Source organism: Callionymus lyra, chromosome 5 (assembly GCF_982586985.1).
Source record: "Callionymus lyra chromosome 5, fCalLyr1.hap1.1, whole genome shotgun sequence".
Classification (NCBI taxonomy): Eukaryota; Metazoa; Chordata; class Actinopteri; order Syngnathiformes; family Callionymidae; genus Callionymus; species Callionymus lyra.
This window is the reverse complement of record NC_141822.1, coordinates 10,884,744-10,902,453: the sequence shown is the minus strand read 5'-3', so window position 1 is coordinate 10,902,453 and position 17,710 is coordinate 10,884,744. Positions and strand designations below refer to the sequence as shown.

Sequence of the window (17,710 nt, the reverse complement as noted above, 5' to 3'; positions counted from 1 at the left end):
CACACAAAAACATAAAAAACAAAATAAAGAAAGTATCAATAAATCGCGTGTTCATACATAAACAATATTTATATTTTAAATTATATAGAATAATAGTACAGTCCTTTTGAAAAATAATGAAATAATATCACCAAGCTAAGTATAATGATGCTATTGAATTAAAAGGTAATTAAATATAATGTAAAACTTGATTAAAAACACATGAGAAGATCTTTTTTCAACAAAATAACACACTACTTCAATAAACACATTTAAATAGTCATTACATTCTGTATAAGGTAAGGTATGTACTCGACTGTAAATGTATTCACAATCTGTAAAAATGTATTTAAAATAATTTTAAGTCACATTATAAATATCAGTTTTATAAAATACATGATCATTCTTCCGAAGGGATTAAAGTAATAAATGGGATCATTAAGATTTATTACTTTTATAGAAAAAGAGAAACAACTAGTTTAAGGATTTGAGATGTTTTATTGTCGGAGGATGATTCAAATCTTTACAGATTGAAGCGTTTTATTTTGGTGATACTTTTGATTTGGATGATTGTTTTGACGTGTCTTCACATCACGAGTCTCTCAACCTCAATGAGCTGATGGTAGAGATGCCAGGAAAAAAACAAGAACTCATGACATGACATTATGTAAAAACAGCATTTTGAGTTTACCTGAGGAAAAATGCTAACAATTCTTGACACGGTTCTAACGTCTAACCCTAATATGGCTTTATGTAACCCCAACAGTGTGAAGGCATCTTTTTAACACGCAGAAATCCTTCATGGATGAACAAATTTAAACACGAGATATTGTAACATGGGACCTCAAGATGTCAGTTTGTTGCATATTACCTGTGAATTAAGACATTTATTATTATTTACAGGCTCTTTCAGGAGAAATGGGAGATTTTTCAAGTAAACAAAAAACATCTTTAACAGCATCATACAACAATAAAACAAACAAAAGTGCTAATGACCTCTGACTAAAACGTTTAGCCACAACATAATGACCTTCTTTTTTTTCTAAAATCAGGACCTAAAACCGCTAACATGGTCTCAACGTTACTGTTGCCTTCATTAACAAGTCCGCTGCTACTACGACCTCTAGTGGTTGAACATTTTACAGCACTTTCGGCCAAAAAAACAGACATAAAAAACATAATCTCAAATTGACTGAAACAAATACAAAAAAAAGGTATAAATTACAACACAATAAAAAAAAAGGACTGCTTGGTCCAGAGAAAGTTTGGAATTTCCTGAGGTTTGGTTCGGGAAAAGTGCACTAGAAGTAAAAGGAGGAAGCTAATCAGATGCGTTTCTTTCGCCAGAGCTCATGCTTCTTTATTCCAGCGGGAAACCATGGGCCTGCGGTACGTCCTCCTCTCCGATATGTTGCGTCTGACGCTGATGACGCTGGGAGGCACCATCTCCAGCTCCAGAGACGGACTGGAGTGAGACTTCTTCAGTCCTCCCTCGCCCTCTTCGCTCCCCAGGTCCACGGAGACGACCTTCTCGAACAGATCCAGATCCTCGGATGTTATCGTGCCGTCCTCCGTCTCCTTCACCTTCTTCCAGGACTCCAGCACGTAGATGTAGTTCTGGTACCGACACATCTGCCAATGAAGAGTCAGAGATGAAGTCCACGCTCCAGCTGTTCGTCCGATTGTTCGTCAGTGAACAGTGAGGCACAAACTATGCGAGCTTCTACATCAACGGGTGTCTATTAAATAATGTTAACGGGGCCACCAAGAAGAAAGATACATTTTAAAAAATACATTTTTATTAAAATATAAAATATTTAAAAGTATAGATGATGAACAAAAAAACAATTAAAAAAATAAGTAAAATGGACAGATGGAGCCTTAAGGCTAAAATAAAATAGTTATTTTATTGTATTGTACGCCTTTGTATATGTTTATTTGAATATGAATTATGGACTAAAGTAAAAATAATAATATTAATATTGGTCACTGAATCTAAAATCTTATCTTAACTAGACCCATTTAATATGATTGTGATTTAACTTATGAAAAATAGATTTATTCAATGTGTAAAAACACATTTAAAAAAAAGGAAATCATTCTCTTTTTAACTTCCTCCTGAGAGATTAACGCTCGTGTATAAACACTTATATCGAGCAGCATGTTCGCATAATAATCTGCCCATTACTCTTATTTGTGCTTTTCCCTGATTTTCTGGGACTCCTGTGTTTGTTTTATGTGTCTTGATCTTTTAAAGTATATATTTCAACTATGTATTGTTTATGACTGTTAAAGCGCTTTGTGACCCTGGTCTAGAGAGATCTTTACAAATAACCATTACTTTACAGGAGAAATAAACAATAGGAAACATCCAGTCCAGAAATAAAGAATGTTTACTAAGAATTATCAAAATAAAACAATAAAAAGTAAAATCATTCAGTGCAATTTCTTGTATTAATTGTTGGATTAAAGCCTATTTCACAAGCAAGAAAACTACCAACAATTGACATAGTTGTAACTATACCTTTGTAATATTTTCTATATTTTTATATCCCTTGTTTTTTTTTTTTTTACTCGATAAAATTTCCGTTTTTGCGGCGCACTTACCTCATGCTGCAGGTACTGCGCTCTGACTCTATTCTCCTCCAGCTCTTTCGCTTTAGCTCTTCTGCCCTCTGGTGGCGGCTGCTGGAGGTGCGACAGGTCGACCTGGAAGGACTGCAACATTCCAGCTGCGGACTGAAGCTGACGATCCTGCACAGAAACAGTCACTGGTTTAATCTTCATAAATGTGTATTAAATTGTACATTCTTAAAGAACATTTTTTAAATAAATTCAGATATCGTCTTAGAAAGTGTTTTGTACCAGAGTGTCGGCGCACTGAGACGCCGGCAGGATCGGCCGACAGAACCTCCTCTGTGACCCGACGGCTGCGGGGAAGGGAGGCGAGGAGCGAAGCGCCGAAACCAGATTTATCCGGCTAATCCAGGAGTTCATCTCCATCTTGGATCTAAAGAAAAGAAAGAAAAACTGTGTTTGCTCAAACGCCCACGACAACAAGATCCTCGAGGAGACGAACAAACAACTCACGAGGCCTGGAAGAGGAAGACCCTCCAGTCGGCCGTCTGCAGGCGGAACACGTGAGGTTTCTTGGTGTAGTCGACCGCCTGCTCCGCCAGAGAGTGATGGACGCTCACCGCCTCCTCGTTCACCTGCTGCTGCTCCGGCTTGTAGTCGTCCTGAGGAGAGAGAAACAAATGATAGGGAAATTAAAAAAAGCACTGAGAAGGTGCATAACTCTGCCAAGGAGATAATTTGGGATATGTTTAAAAAACAGAAAACAACTTTCATTATTCAAGACTTTATCAACATCCCCTGATCGTTTCACTGAAAACATTTGGTTATTTTCATAGCAGAGAATGTGACATAATCTCCTTGGCAGAGGTGATAAAATAAAACTACAAACGAGGTTTTAATAGTAAAGACGCTTGTGACAGTGCTACCAACCTTTTTCAAATAAAGCACCATCCCCTTCAACACTCCATAGAAGGTCCTCCAGCTTCTCTTCCCCCACGGTGCTGAAACATAAACACCATAAACTCCATGAATAAACCGCAGGAATTTGAAGAGAAAAAAAACCCAACAGGAAGTGGATGAAAACGCCATTGAATGAACTATCGTCGACCGGAGCGTCTCACTCACTGCGTTTCCCATCAATGTCGGCGTGGATCTTCCTCAGCAGGAACCCCTGTTTGACCTCCGGCGCCGTTTTGTCGTGTGGAAGGTCCTGGAAGGGGTTGCTTTTGGAGCGGAGCGTCGCATCCTCGCCTGCTTCTTGCTCGCCCAGCACTGAGCTCTTCAGCTCATCGTCATCGCTGGAAAAAAAACAACGACTGTACGATCAGACGTGGAGGAGAAGATGAAGGAGGCGTGAGGGACGTGAACTTACACAGCCCACTTCAGCGGCGAACCCTTGATGGCGTTGTAAAGACTCTGGAACAGGTCGAAGTTGAATCATTTAAGGTTATTTTCGCAGTAAATTAAAACGTTATTAAGTTAAAAAAACAACTACCTTCAACATATCTTTGCTGAAGTTCTCTCCATTGTTCATCCCGTCCAGGTTGGACACGAACTGAGACGAGGACATGGATTTCCCCACGTTCTGTTGAGCCACAAGTCAACGGGGTGTAACAGTTTCATGATGGATGTGTGCGAGGCTCACCTGCCCGTGCAAGTCCGTGTTCAGCAGCATCAGGGCACACGTCAGAGCCAGAACAGCGCCTGAGGACACACAGAGGTAAACACACGTCTGGCTGCATCAACACAGTTGGGATTCGTGCGGAGAAAGAGACTCGTTCAAGTTCAACTAAACAGATGTTGGACTCTATTGTATCATCTGTGTCTGTTTGTACAAAACTCACTTTTCATTAAAATATTGACATTAGAAAATGATCTTAAGCCCTGCCCACTGAAAACACTTTGTTTTCCTCTACCTCCAAGGGACTTGTTTTATAAACAAAGCCGGGCGAGATTAAAGCTGGCTGGAGGAGGAGTGAAGCCATTATTACGTCATAATGGACTCGGCTCTTGTAACCTCTCGTTCGCCCAGATTTCAGACGGGGGAGAACTTTATAAAGTAATAAGTTGAAAACATGGTCATGATGAAGGACTTACTGCATCTTGGAGAGGAAGATTCAACATTTGAAACATGTGAGAAAGTCAAGACAGTGCTGAGTTTACTGAGAGGGAGTGGAACAAAAAGAGCTTGGTTTATTGAGTGAGAATGTGAGACCGAAAAGGGACTTTATTCTAGTATGAAGGGCCGTTGGGCGATCAGCCTTAGTCTCGCTGAAAAGCAATATTAGTTTTAGCTTTCCTGAAGAAGATCTTGAATTTAATCTAATCTAATGTAAGATTTGGTTCCAGAACAGTTTTAAGTCATGTCCCCTGCTAGACAACCTGTAGATGACCAGTTGTCAGGAAAACCGAATAATAAAAGGTCTGGAGAGGAAGTTTGATCTTTTCAATTTACTGCTTCATGACGGTTCACTTTTTTGCCAATAATTGATGGTAAATCAATAACATTAAACCTACATAAGGGGAAAAAAGGACAAAATCACTTACTTATGTCACTTTTTTTTTAAATAACTCAACAGCAAAATAAAAGGACAATTCTATAATGTGTATGTATACAATAGCAGAGGAAGAAGGGTTGAAAATAATAAATTAAATATTAAATGATTTAATGTTCTACGAAATAGAAGAATTTAAAATAGTGACACCAAATGCATATGTACCAAACATTCTGTAACAGGAAGTGTGGACTTCCTTAAATTTCTTATTGTTCAAACTCTTTGACAACACAAAATGATTTCCTTTGTTGTTAGTTTTACTCTTGTTGGAAGTCCCTCTGTAATTGTTGTCATCCATAATCTATGTTCCTTATCTTATCTTTAACATCTTTACAGTAGTGATGTATTGATGAAGCTTCATGAAGCAGTGTCATGTTGTTCAGAGGTCAGTAGGTAAGTAAGTAATATTTATTTATATAGCGCTTTTCGAGACCAGGGTCACAAAGCGCTTAAACAATCAAAACAATACTCAATAGAATATATACTTTAAAGATCAAGATAATACTGAGAACAACACAGGAGTTCGAGAAATTCAAGGAAAAGCCTGAACAAATAGAAACGTCTTAAGATGTTTCTTAAAGGAGTCAGTAGACTCCATCAAGCGCAAAGAGAGAGGAAGATCGTTCCAAAGCTTAGGTGGCGCCATCAGTTTAAAGATGATGTTTCATTGGATTACACTATTCATTAAAATAGTGCACTGACACCATCTAGTGTACTCTGAAGATATTGACACTGCTTCATGAAGCTTCATCGAACCATCACAAACGGTGTTTTACTTTCAGTTATCGTGATCTTTTTATATAAATAAAGATAACTTACTTACTTTACAAGTCATGACATCAACACTGACATGAATCTACTTTAATGCCTTGAGTTCTAGATTAAAGTGCAAATCTCCAGCAATAACAGGCACATACAGTAGAGTAGAAGTAAAGTTCAAAGTAAAAGTTAAGTAGGTCAAATAAAGTTTGTCAATGAAGAATGTTTTTATAATTTCACTTATTAAACCAGGGTTGTTAGAGAGGAATCCAGCCGGAGCAGATTTTAAACCAGATAATTCCTCAAGGCCAGATGTTTGAAACATCAGGAAGGTTTGTGTGAAAACTTTGTTTTATTCAGTTTATATGAACTTAAAAGGAGAGTTCACCTGAAGAGGAGAAGGCGTCCGGGTTGCACTGATGGAAGCGTCCGGAGAAATGCTGCAGCACCCGCTCTCTCTCCTGAGTCTCTCCGATCAGTACGATCACCTGCAGGAAGGACCTGACGGCAGAAGGTTGAGTCAGACGTCTGACAGTATAAACTCCTCCTCCTCCAACTCACCTGAGGGCCTGATCCAGAGTCTCTCCCGCAAAGTCGAAGAATCCCAAGTATTCCTCGCCCACAGCTCGGCTGTAGTCGTTGCTGAGGGAAAGAAAGGTGTCGTTACAAGTTGTTACAAAATATATATTTCATTAAACAAACTTTGAAAAATGCCTTCACATTTACTATCGTTGTTATCGTGAAGATGCTCGTGTTCAAGACAAAATAAGCGACAGACACGATGGAAGTAAACTATACGAGTGAAACTGATGTTGAAGAAAATACATTTGTTTAGTGACTCAGTAAATTATTATGACTGGAGCCTCAAACAATTAAAACGCAATCTTAATATCAGACTTGTGTTTCCTGTTTGGTTAATAAACATTTGTTTGGCCAGTGACTAAGACGGCTGTGTGATTGGATTTAACCCACATGATCGTAACTCAACTCTTAGCTGGTCGAGAGCATATTTTTCCATTTTAAATAAGCATCTCATTTTTAAATATATATATATATATATTTCTTCTAAAATGGTTGTTGTAGCTTAATTTTCTGTCTTCTTCAATGTTTGTTTTTTAATCAGAGACGTCATTTAAGTCGTTCATGTTGTCAAAAATCTTATAACTAATTTCCATGTAGCTCTGAGCGAGGGATACGAAACAAGTGTGGCAGGTTTTCTCCCGACAACAAATCCATTAAGTCAATCAAATAAAAAGATGAATTAATGCAACTGATACTTTCTTCTGGTCGCTGTATTTCAGGTCTTTCATAGTCAACTGACGTCATCATTATTTAGTTTCTTCGATTCCATCTATGACCTTCAGATCAGTGACTTTGGACAGATTACAACACGTCTTGGTGGTTTTTCAAGATATTTGATAAAACCAAAGATTACATGTAGGAAACAGTTTGATCTGAGGTTTTATCCAATTCCTGAACTTTTAAAAAGGTTGCCCAAAAAAAGTGTTTCAACAATTTTGATGGTCAAATGAAAGTGACAAACATGTATTAAGTCAATGTTGTTTTGGGGCTAATTTTTGTAGAGCACTTTTTCTAGACCAGGGTCACAAAGCGCTTAAAAAATAAAAACAATACTCAATAAAATATATACTTAAAAAGATCAAAATAACCCAGAGAACAAAACAGGAGTCTCAGAGAATCAAGGAAACGCCTGCACGAATAAAAGTGTCTTAAGATGTTTCTCGAAGGAAATTGTGTGTGTGAGATGGTTTGCATGACCAAAATGTGTGTTTGTTTTATCTGATGTTAAGTTCTGTTAATGTCGTGAACATTTTCTGTGTCATTAACCATAGTTTACACAAGACAAACTTCAGGTCTGGGGGCCAAATCTGGCCTGTGGAGTCATTTCATGGGGCCCGTCGTACGGCTGGATAAAATCAAAGTAGATTAATGTTCATGTTGATGTGGTGACTCATAAAGATGCCAGTGTTTGAGATAAAATAAGGAAGAGACATTGTGTATTTCAACAACACAGAAGTCCAGTAATATTAAATTTAACGTTGAAAAAGCGTTTGATAAAATAATGAGGATGAACTGAGCCACAGGGAATGAAAAAAAAGATATTGTTGCAATCAAACTCATACTTTCTGTTGAAGACAGTTTGGTAAATATATACATCTCTTAGATAAAGATTTTTCCCCTTGTGTGATTAAAGATTGACGGTCCTGCTCTAGTCATAAGTTGCTGAAAGGCCTTGATCTCCGTATGCAGAGATAAATCCGTGTCAATGAGTTCCAGTATGTAATGTGACCTGATAAGAAGGTCAAACAAGGTCTTCTCTTGTCCTGAAATATACCAACAGACGACCTCCACACTGACCCATATGGCTCTCTACTCACATTAGACAGTAAAATGATCTGTAAATCGATCCTTACTCTTTGTCCATGTGCTTCACCACATCCACCCGCCGGACGCCGTCCAGCTTGAAGAGCCGCTCGGCGAGACCTCGGGCCGACTCTCGGCCCCCCTCGTGTCCGTTCATGTGAGGGACGTCCGTGCGTTTGACGGTCCCTCCGTTCGTCTGCGCTGAGTCAGCCACGGGGTCCACCTGCTTTGAAGCGTCCATCTGCGTGACCTCACTCTCAGAAGACAGATGTTTCGACGCTCCTGACTCATGCGTCTTCTTTCGTAGCTGCTCCAGGGGCTGCTTCGGTCCCACCTGAGCCGACTCAGCACTTTTATCTCCTGCGTGAACGTCCTCCAACTCCAGGTAGTCGGGTTTTATCGACGCGCCGGTCGACCTGTTGCTGACGTCTTTTGCCGTCTTCTGGTCGCCAAGGTTTCCTGTCATGTTGAGATAAGTGTCCAGAGAAGAATCGCCCTGAACTCCGACGGTCGGGTTTCCCGGTATTTCACACTGAGCGAGAGTCTGTGAACCTTCCTCTGACCCGGACTGGCCGACAATTACAGCCGGAGCTTCGCTCGTGTCTTCTTGTTGTGGTGATTTCCTGGGAAGATTTTAAATTAATTAAACTCTACAGTTTTACAAAAACAACAACAATATTATTTGCATTACAAAAAAATCTGATATATTATGATTGTTTTGAAATGATCATATTTCGAAGAGACTTGTTTTATTAAAGCAAAAGTTAAATACTACCAAAGTGAATCGTTTTTTTTAGTTTGAGAGAAGATATGAGTTGAGAGGTGAACGTAAATGTTTATTATCTAATGTTAAAAAAGAAGTTAAAAGAGGAAGATTTCATTTAAAGGGCCTCAAATGGTTCTTTTGTTATGTCCAAAATAAAGATGGCCGGTATGTTTATTTATATTGAAAAATAAATAAGAGAAAACATGTAAGTTAGTGCTTGGTTCTGTTTATCTATTGTTTATTGTGTTAGTTATTTTATTTTATTATTTTATTCTGTACTGACAGCAAAAAATCCTATGGTGTGTTTACAACACTGGCAATAAATATTCTGATTCTGTATTTATGTGCTTGTATATGTATTTATAAATTATATGTTGTAGCTAAAGTTGTATAGTAAACGGGCATTAATAAACTTAGCTTCTGCTTGAGCTTTTTTCCAGTCAAAAAGTTAATTATTTTCTTTTCTGTTTCTTAAAAAACCGGAACTGAACTAAAGAATCATAACATTTCCAGTATTGTAAACACCTTTTTTATGGTATGGCTACATAATTAATAAATAGATAAACTAATATAATATTATATTAAAGCTGGTACATAACAATGAAAGCGTTTAAATGTGATCGAAACTCACCAAGTGTTCAGAATGCCTCCTTCTTCGTCCTCACTTTCTCCACACGTGTGGACACCATTAACTGAAATCAACTCCTTCTCCGCGTCACTCCTTCTCTTGGGTGGAACATCTGCTTCCTCTTCAACATCTGCCTCTTCGAGAATGTCAGCCAGAAGCACCGTCTCCACGTCACTCAGGCGACCCCTCCTCTCCCACGTGTTCTTCGGCCAGACTCCTGAAGCATCGTTGTAGACGAGAGTGAGAAACAAAACTTCAAAACACGACACAGAAGGTTTCGCTCGGATCAATACCGTCGTCGTCGTCGTCGTCCGTCGACTCGTGAAGCAAACCTTCCCTTTTCTGCTGCTCTTCCTCTTCCGCTGCATCACATGTCTGAAAATTGCAACATCGATGGTGAACTTGTGTTACGCGAGTAAGCTTGTGACCGCTCCGGTGGGAAGATGCTGGTCTGATATCATGAAACCAGCCCTTCAGAGAGGAACACCTCAGGAAACATGAGAATAATGAGACATATTTATCACCACAGTGGTGAGTGAGAGTTGTACTCGTGCTCCGGCTTTTATGATGTTTTGAACAAGAAAAAAAAAGGAAAGTTTTATTTAAGAAACAGCAAGTTTACATCTAGAAATAGATGTGTGTATACAGCAGTAAACAACCACATCATCGGCAAATATCTTCCCCGGGGTTGTTTCAAAACATTTAATAAACCCACGCAGCTGTGCAAACACATGGTCTTATTTCACAAGCTGTGATTTAAGACCCCGTATAAATAACGTTTAAGCTAAAGAAATGAGCAGATTACTGACTTATGTGGTGCCTGCAGTGGTCAGTACCTGATGGGGTTTATTAAATGAGAGAAAGGAGAAGCTCCTGAGACAGAAGTCATCGGTACGGAAGCCCAAACATGACAAAACACAACATCAAAATTAGTCAAACCTTTTGTTCTGTAATTAGTTTTTTCTATTGTAACTTTATTTTTTTTTTATTAATGTCCGACTGGTTTTGGAGGTCAACCGTGAACCAGACATTTATTTACCAGATCAGATGAACTCTCTTGAGACTCTTATGTCATCATACATGTATTATTTATTTGCCTTTCAGCCCCACAAACCCATTTCAGTGAAAAAACAATGGCAGGAATGTCAGCAAAAGACTTCTAAAGCAGCTTCTTAATTAATGGTTGAAAGATTAAGTCCCAATTTACAGAAAGAAAATCAATCTATTAATAATAAATTAGTAATAAAAATAGTAATATCTGTGGTGATAAACCAATTGTCATGTTACATAAAGACATTTGATCTTTTACCAAATACTAGTTTAATTTATTCAGTAATAGCAACTTCCTTTTTTGGCAATATTTTGCATTTAAACACGACTCTCGTCTTAAGTTGGCACGAGATTGAATGAGTCACTTCCTGTGTTAGCGAGTGTTGAATGAGAAAAACAGAACAAATACAGAAACATGCAAATGAACCAATGAAGACTGGCGACGATTCAAGGGACCGTCCTCCAATTAATAAACGTGAAAAGTGAGTAGAAATGGTTATACGTCTTAATAAAAAAAATAAAAATAAAACTAATGGTCGCTAAATCCATGTTAGGTATCTTCCTACTTTAAATAGTACAAGTTTTCCTTTTGTATATTTTTAGGAAAAAGTAAAATATAATATATTATTAATGACTGATGGTCACACTTACTGGATTATAGAAAAAGTTTTTTAAATGAATCTGGTACTTTTTCAGTTTAGTTTATGTATTATTAATACTCAAAATCCCCCACACATAATTCCAGTTACATTGAAAATAAATATATCTTATGTTACAACACAAAAATAATCAAATTTTCAAGAAATATTTTCACTCAAACCTTTGTTAAACACTTCTCAATACCTGAATATCTTCATTTTCTAATTTGAAATAAACATTATTTATCGTTTCCTTTTTTAAAAAAATACTTTTTGTTTATCTTTATGTTTTGATATTCATCTTGAAACTATCACTGCAAATTACAATCACACATTTTCTTTTTTTTTTTAGAATCCCTTATTTGTCCCGCGAGGGGAAATTCGGTAGTGCTTTTTACAGCCATTCACACATACTGATGGGAGTAGGCTGCACACCTGCGCCAAGTCTACCATCAGGAGCAATCAGGGTAAAGTGTCTTGCTCAGGGAAACAACGACACAAGCTTGTCTGGAGCTGGGATTGAACCTTCCAATCCTACATAAATCTCTCAATAAATATATACGTTTAAAGGTTTAAACTCGACTCACCTTGATGTGGTCGCCGTTCATTTCAGTCGACGTCCAAAAATCGACTCCATCTCCTTCTGTCGTGGGCTGCGAGTGAAGCTGAGAAAGCAGGTTTTGAGGTCGCTGCAGCGGCACGTGGCCGGCGAGGATCTCGTGAGACAAGATGCCGTCAGCCTCTGAATCTGCGCCGGCGTCGGGCAGATTCCACTGCACCGTGGCGAAGGACAGCGACGCCGCGCTGCCGGTCAGAGGTCGCGTCGACCAAGGCGCCTCCTCCCACCGATCGGCTTCATGTCCGGGTCCTTCTCCGTTGGATTTGTCCGTCGTCAGTTCTGGGTCGAACGGCGTCTCGAAGCTCACGTCGTCGTGATCCCCGTTTTGTCGCGGAGAATCGGGAAAAGCGGTCGAGAAAGATCTCTCCTCCTCCATGAGTGAGTCAGGCTTCTAGAGCTGCATGGAAGATCATCTTCTTCTGCCTGGAGAACATCACATCCATGCTGAACCTGGAGAAGGAAAATGTAGACCGTTACGTTTGTGGCCCAGACATAAAAAAACAGAAGAGACAAGAGCATAAGTGAGACGAGGGACGGTGATTAAGAAAAGTAAACCCTCACAACAAGAGACAAAGAAGATGATTATTGAAAATATCAGACAAAAAGACTGGAACAAGGAAATGCATTTGTTTAAGTATCAAATTGCACATTTAACAAGAGTCATCTTTTATTTTTAGAACCAAAGCCTTGTTTTTTAAAGTAAGTAAGTAAGTAAGTAATTTATATTTATATAGCGCTTTTCCAGACCAGGGTCACAAAGCACTTAAACGATCAAAATAATACTCAATAAAATATATACTTTAAAGGTCAAGATAACACACAGAGAAAACACAGGAGTCTCAGAGAATCAAGGAAAAGCCTGATTTAAGAAGCTGCACATCTTGATCTTAAAATACATTATTATTATCTTAACAAGAAGGATGTGTCTCGCCTGCAGTTCACTCAAAATTCTGCAGCGAGAATTCTGAGCCGCTCTAGTAGAAGAACTCACATTTCTCCGATCCTTAAATGTCTTCACTGGCTGCCAGTTTCTTTCAGGATCAACTTTAACAAAGACTAAGAATCTTCTCAACACTCACCCGTCAACTTGTGAGAGTTTGTGTTGCAGTGAGAAGGTGTTGACCACAGAGAGACGAAGCACGTCAGAGAGAGGATGTCGGTTCGGATTCTTTTTTTTTTTTTAAAGGAGGTGGAGTCGTTTCTGTCGAGCAGTTAAACTGTCTGCTGTCTGTGTTTATCATCGAGCTACACCGTGACCCTGCCCCGAGGAGAAGATTCTGAGATCCTTGATATCAATCCAGGGGCAAACGCTAACAATTCCAGAAGAGATTAAGTTTAAAAAAACATTTCAAATTAAACTTTATTTATACAAAACTAAAGGATAGGATAATTTTTTTTGAAGCTGGAGATATGAAGGAACCAGTGAAGCCTCGCCCCTGCATGATGAATCAGCGTTCACTTACAACACGACACACAAATATAGAACCTTCAGACCACATTGAGATTTAGCTTTGAAGCCACTCATCCATCACTGAAATCCTCAGATTGCGTTTCTGCACGAGCTCTGTTCTCAACAGAAAGAATTAAATTACAACTTGTCTCCAGGTTGACACACGATGCCTGCATCGATTCTCTCCGTCCTCGCTCGGCGCCGGCCGAAGAACGCTCGTCCTTGCAAAGACAGACCTGGGCCAGGTGTGGTGTTAGCGCACAGGAGTGACAAACCTTCTTGAATGTCAAGGTCAGCCTGAGATTTTGAGGTTTGGAGAGATAAAAAAATAACATTTTCTTTTCATCAAAATGAGGAAAAATATTCCTGTTATGTTACACAACCTTGTATAGTGAGAGGCTCAAGATTCCGAATAAGATATGGGGAATATCCCATGAGCCTCTTGGTCAAACTTTTCTTATGTAGCCAAGGGACTTCTTATTGAGAAAGATCAGATTAGTGTTTTTCTTTCCTTCAATTTCCCTTTTTGTTTAACCCATGTCTGGTGCTGTCAAGGTTTCTGCTTATAATAGCTCAACACCACTGATCATTGGGGTGTTAGAAAATATCCATACACATAATATTGCCAAATCACATTTTATATTTATCATAGTTATTATGGTTTATATTTCAATGAAGTGTGAATAACATGAATGATTATTTTTTTATTTAAAATTAATTAACAAATATTAATTTAACTGATTTTTGATAAGAATAGGAAGTCCGAATTAAGAAGAAATAAAAAAGGCCTTATTATGATAATGTTGTCAATCATTTTTAAAAATGCTATGACGTCACTGAAATCATATACATTCAGCTGCTTAAACGTATTTTTTTTTTCATAAACATTTGATTTAAATAATCATTAAACAAAACATGAAGAATAATGGGCAAAATATTATTAAGATCACCACAAATCATTTCAAAAATAGGTTTTAAAACGAATATCGAGGAATATTATTATATGATTAATATAAAGTTCTATCTATCTAACTATCTATTCACAGGAAATACTAAATCTAAATACTAAATTTAATTGTATAATAAAATAAGTATTCAACTAAATAACCCCCATGGCCACACTTTGAGTTAGACTAACACAAAATCAACCAACAGATACTATTTGGTCTTTTGCTGCCTAAAAGTAAACAGTGTTGCGTCTTCACGAGTGTGTGCACGTCATCTTTCTTCTGCACTTGTGTTTGCTTTACACGCACGTGCAGCTCCGTCTAGCAACTCTCATCATGTTAGCAAACTTGCATCCGCCACAAGTGTCGATTTCCTGTGTGGGTTCACTTCTCTCGGTTCCTGTGCCGGCCCGGAAAAAACTGCCGTGTCTTTAGACTTTTAACAAAACCATCAACTGAGAGAATAATTCTATTTGAATTCGGATTAAGTTGGATGTTTTTCAGTGTGTCTGTTAGGTTTGGACAACGTTCTGAGTCCATGAGTTCGTGGATATATTTAGACATTTTAATATTCCCGACCAGAAGTGACTAATAAGAGGGAAACACCAGAAGAAGAAGTCGGGTCTAATGGGAACTTCAAACTTTACATCATGAGCTGGTTCCGATGGTCGACGCCAAAGGAGAAGTTGCATTTGTCGAAAAATGAAAGGGACTTTAACTCACGAGGAAGTGATGTCAATGAAGGGAGCGATAAATAAAAGACACACGGAGAACCATGGGTTTAAACCACGAGGCATGACTTACCTCCCTGCAGGCTCTTTACACCATCATATGATCGAGCAGCGTGTGAGAGCTCTGACACACACCCTACACACACACACACACTAACACACACACTAACACACACACACACACACACACACACACACACACACACACACACACACACACACACACACAACATAAGAGTTGCTGAGAGATCACTCACGTTCGTTTTCTTTCACCAAAGTCCTAGTCTGGACCTGGTTCTTCTTCTTGCTTCCGGTCCATAATCATCGGAACATCAGTCTCTCCCTCTCAGAAGATCCGTCTGGACGAGGAGGAGAAGAAGAAGAAGAAGAAGAAGCAGCTGAGTCGTGACAAGTAGGAAGAGAAGACGAGCGTAAAGATCGCTGGACGGCCGAGAGCTACCTGAGAGGACCTGGGCTCCGCCCCCGGACTCGCAGGCATGCAGGCACACACATACAGGTCTGGTGAGGGGAGTGTCTCATTCCTGCAACCAAGATGTGGTGAAACCAGAAAAGAGTGAAGCAGGCGACACATGCATTATGAACAGGAGGAAACACTTTGTAGATGGTCAGAAAGAAGACTTATGTTCATCAGTTTGAGATGATTTCTTTATATAGTATTTCTCATGTTTGATTTAAGAAGCTGCATATCTTGATCTTGAACTTAAAATACATTATTATTATCTAAACAAGAAGGATCTGTCTCGCCTGCAGTTCATACAAAATTCTGCAGCAAGAATTCTGACCTGCTCTAGTAGAAGAACTCACATTTCTCCGATCCTCAAAACTCTTCACTGGCTGCCAGTTTCTCTCAGGATCAATTTTTAAATTCTGGTTCTTACTTTCAGATCTATTCATGGTCAGAGCTTCCAACAGTAGATCCTGATCCAGACTTACACCCCAGCTCGGGCTCTGAGGTCTGTGGATCAGAATCTACTGATGGTTCCTGAACACGCTTCCAGACTGTTGCTCCTAAGCTTTGGAACGATCTCTGTGTTTGATGATCTACTGACTCCTTCAAGAAACATCTTAAGACACTTTTATTTGTGTTTTTCCCTGATTTCCTGAGACTCCTGTGTTTGTCTTATGTGTCTTGATCTGAGTATTTATTTTAACTGTGTATTGTTTTTGATTTTTAAAGCGCTTTGTGACCCTAGTCTACAAAGATCTTAACAAATTACTATTACTTAATAAAATAATATATATTTCAATATTGTGCATTTTCATTCTTTGTTTTTCATAATATTAACTGAATTTTTCAGAGATTATTTTCTTTTTTTATCCTGAAAGGTGTAAATAGACATTTTTTCTTTTAATAGTAATGATCTACATGATCTTAGAGTGTTTTAAGTTAAATATATTTGGACAAAAATAACACCTTTTCACACCTTATTTCAGTGATTCTTTACGTCTCTACAGCTTGTTTAAAAAAGTTGCAGTCACATATATGTATAAATATGAAGAATAACATGTAAATTGTCCAGATAGAACTCTAAGAATGACTAGAACCAGACGGAGCATCGATTTTCAAAAGGTACTGACCACTGCAGCCTGCAGTTGTGGAGTAAATACACTGCTTAAAACAAGGATCTTAAAGCTTAAGACAGGTTAAGTTCAAGATTTCAATACCATTTGAAATTTAAGACCAACTCGACAATAAATAAATTAAAAAAACATTATGATTATAAATAAATATATTTATAATAAATTAAATTATAAATTATAAATCTGTAAATATTCAAATAATAAATATACATGTAAAAAATAAACGTTACTCGATATCTTGAGATTTTAAACTAACATAACATTACTGGTTAAGTGTTTATTTTTATGTAAATTTTTATTTAATACATTTTAATGCCGATCATGGCCTTAGGTTTGGATTCATGGATTTTAATGTATTTTAAGACTTTATCAAAGATCTGAGGAAACCATTTGAAAAAATATATATAACGTGCGTTTTCTGACGCACTTGAAAGAGCAACTGTAAATGCATTGTTAAGAAACACTAAAGGTTTAGACATAAATTGAATTACACTTATATTTGAAACAACAGAATATGTTGTTTGCGAGACGTAAAAGTAAATAATTTAAGCTTATTTTTAATTCAAACTTTAAAAAAAAGAGAGCTTTTTCTTGCTTTGGAATGTTTGGAATTTTTACACCACGTTACGGGAAACGTCGAGTCGTGTTTAAGGTTAAAACAAATAAAAACAGTCACGTTATGTTTGAAGGAAACAAACATATTTGAAGATAAAAGTGAGTGCATTAGCATCATTAGCATCATGGTACACAACATTACCTCCATCCTCGCAGCTTCACGCTCTTCTCCCGCCTCTCCGCGTTCCTGTTCCGTCAACAGAAAACTGCTCACAATCGCTTTAAAATTCCCATTTTTATTTTGTTTTTCGCTTTAAAAAATCATCACCGTTGATGCTGATCGACATCTCCGGACAAGAGTGTCGCGTCCAGTGTGTGTGAATGTGTGTGTTCACACTCCCGGCCGGCAGGGGGCGCCACCGGCCACCTTCAGTCACGGGAAAAAAGCCAGCTGTGTTTACAAAGCAGA

General features: G+C 38.2%; 1 protein-coding gene across 3 annotated transcripts; it reads right to left on the bottom strand.

The window, feature by feature from the left end:
• Positions 1-457: 457 nt before the first annotated feature.
• LOC148079277 (PH and SEC7 domain-containing protein 2) lies at positions 458-17,611 on the bottom strand. 3 transcript variants are annotated; one of them, XM_087790768.1, is made up of 18 exons: positions 17,444-17,611; positions 15,545-15,626; positions 15,342-15,443; positions 11,925-12,406; positions 9,943-10,024; positions 9,653-9,866; positions 8,306-8,878; positions 6,432-6,512; positions 6,259-6,371; positions 4,202-4,260; positions 4,052-4,141; positions 3,929-3,972; positions 3,682-3,854; positions 3,487-3,557; positions 3,070-3,218; positions 2,845-2,989; positions 2,587-2,733; positions 458-1,611 (listed from the first exon to the last, which is right to left on the bottom strand). In XM_087790768.1, the coding sequence occupies exons 4-18, from the start codon at positions 12,330-12,332 to the stop codon at positions 1,330-1,332; spliced, it is 2,631 nt and encodes an 876-aa protein (XP_087646894.1). In that variant the 5' UTR covers positions 12,333-12,406; positions 15,342-15,443; positions 15,545-15,626; positions 17,444-17,611; the 3' UTR covers positions 458-1,329. The 3 variants fall into 3 exon arrangements, with proteins under 3 accessions (XP_087646894.1, XP_087646895.1, XP_087646896.1); XM_087790769.1 differs by lacking the exons at positions 15,545-15,626; positions 17,444-17,611 and having other exon boundaries at positions 15,342-15,526; XM_087790770.1 differs by lacking the exons at positions 15,342-15,443; positions 15,545-15,626; positions 17,444-17,611 and adding an exon at positions 12,948-13,067.
• Positions 17,612-17,710: the final 99 nt, after the last annotated feature.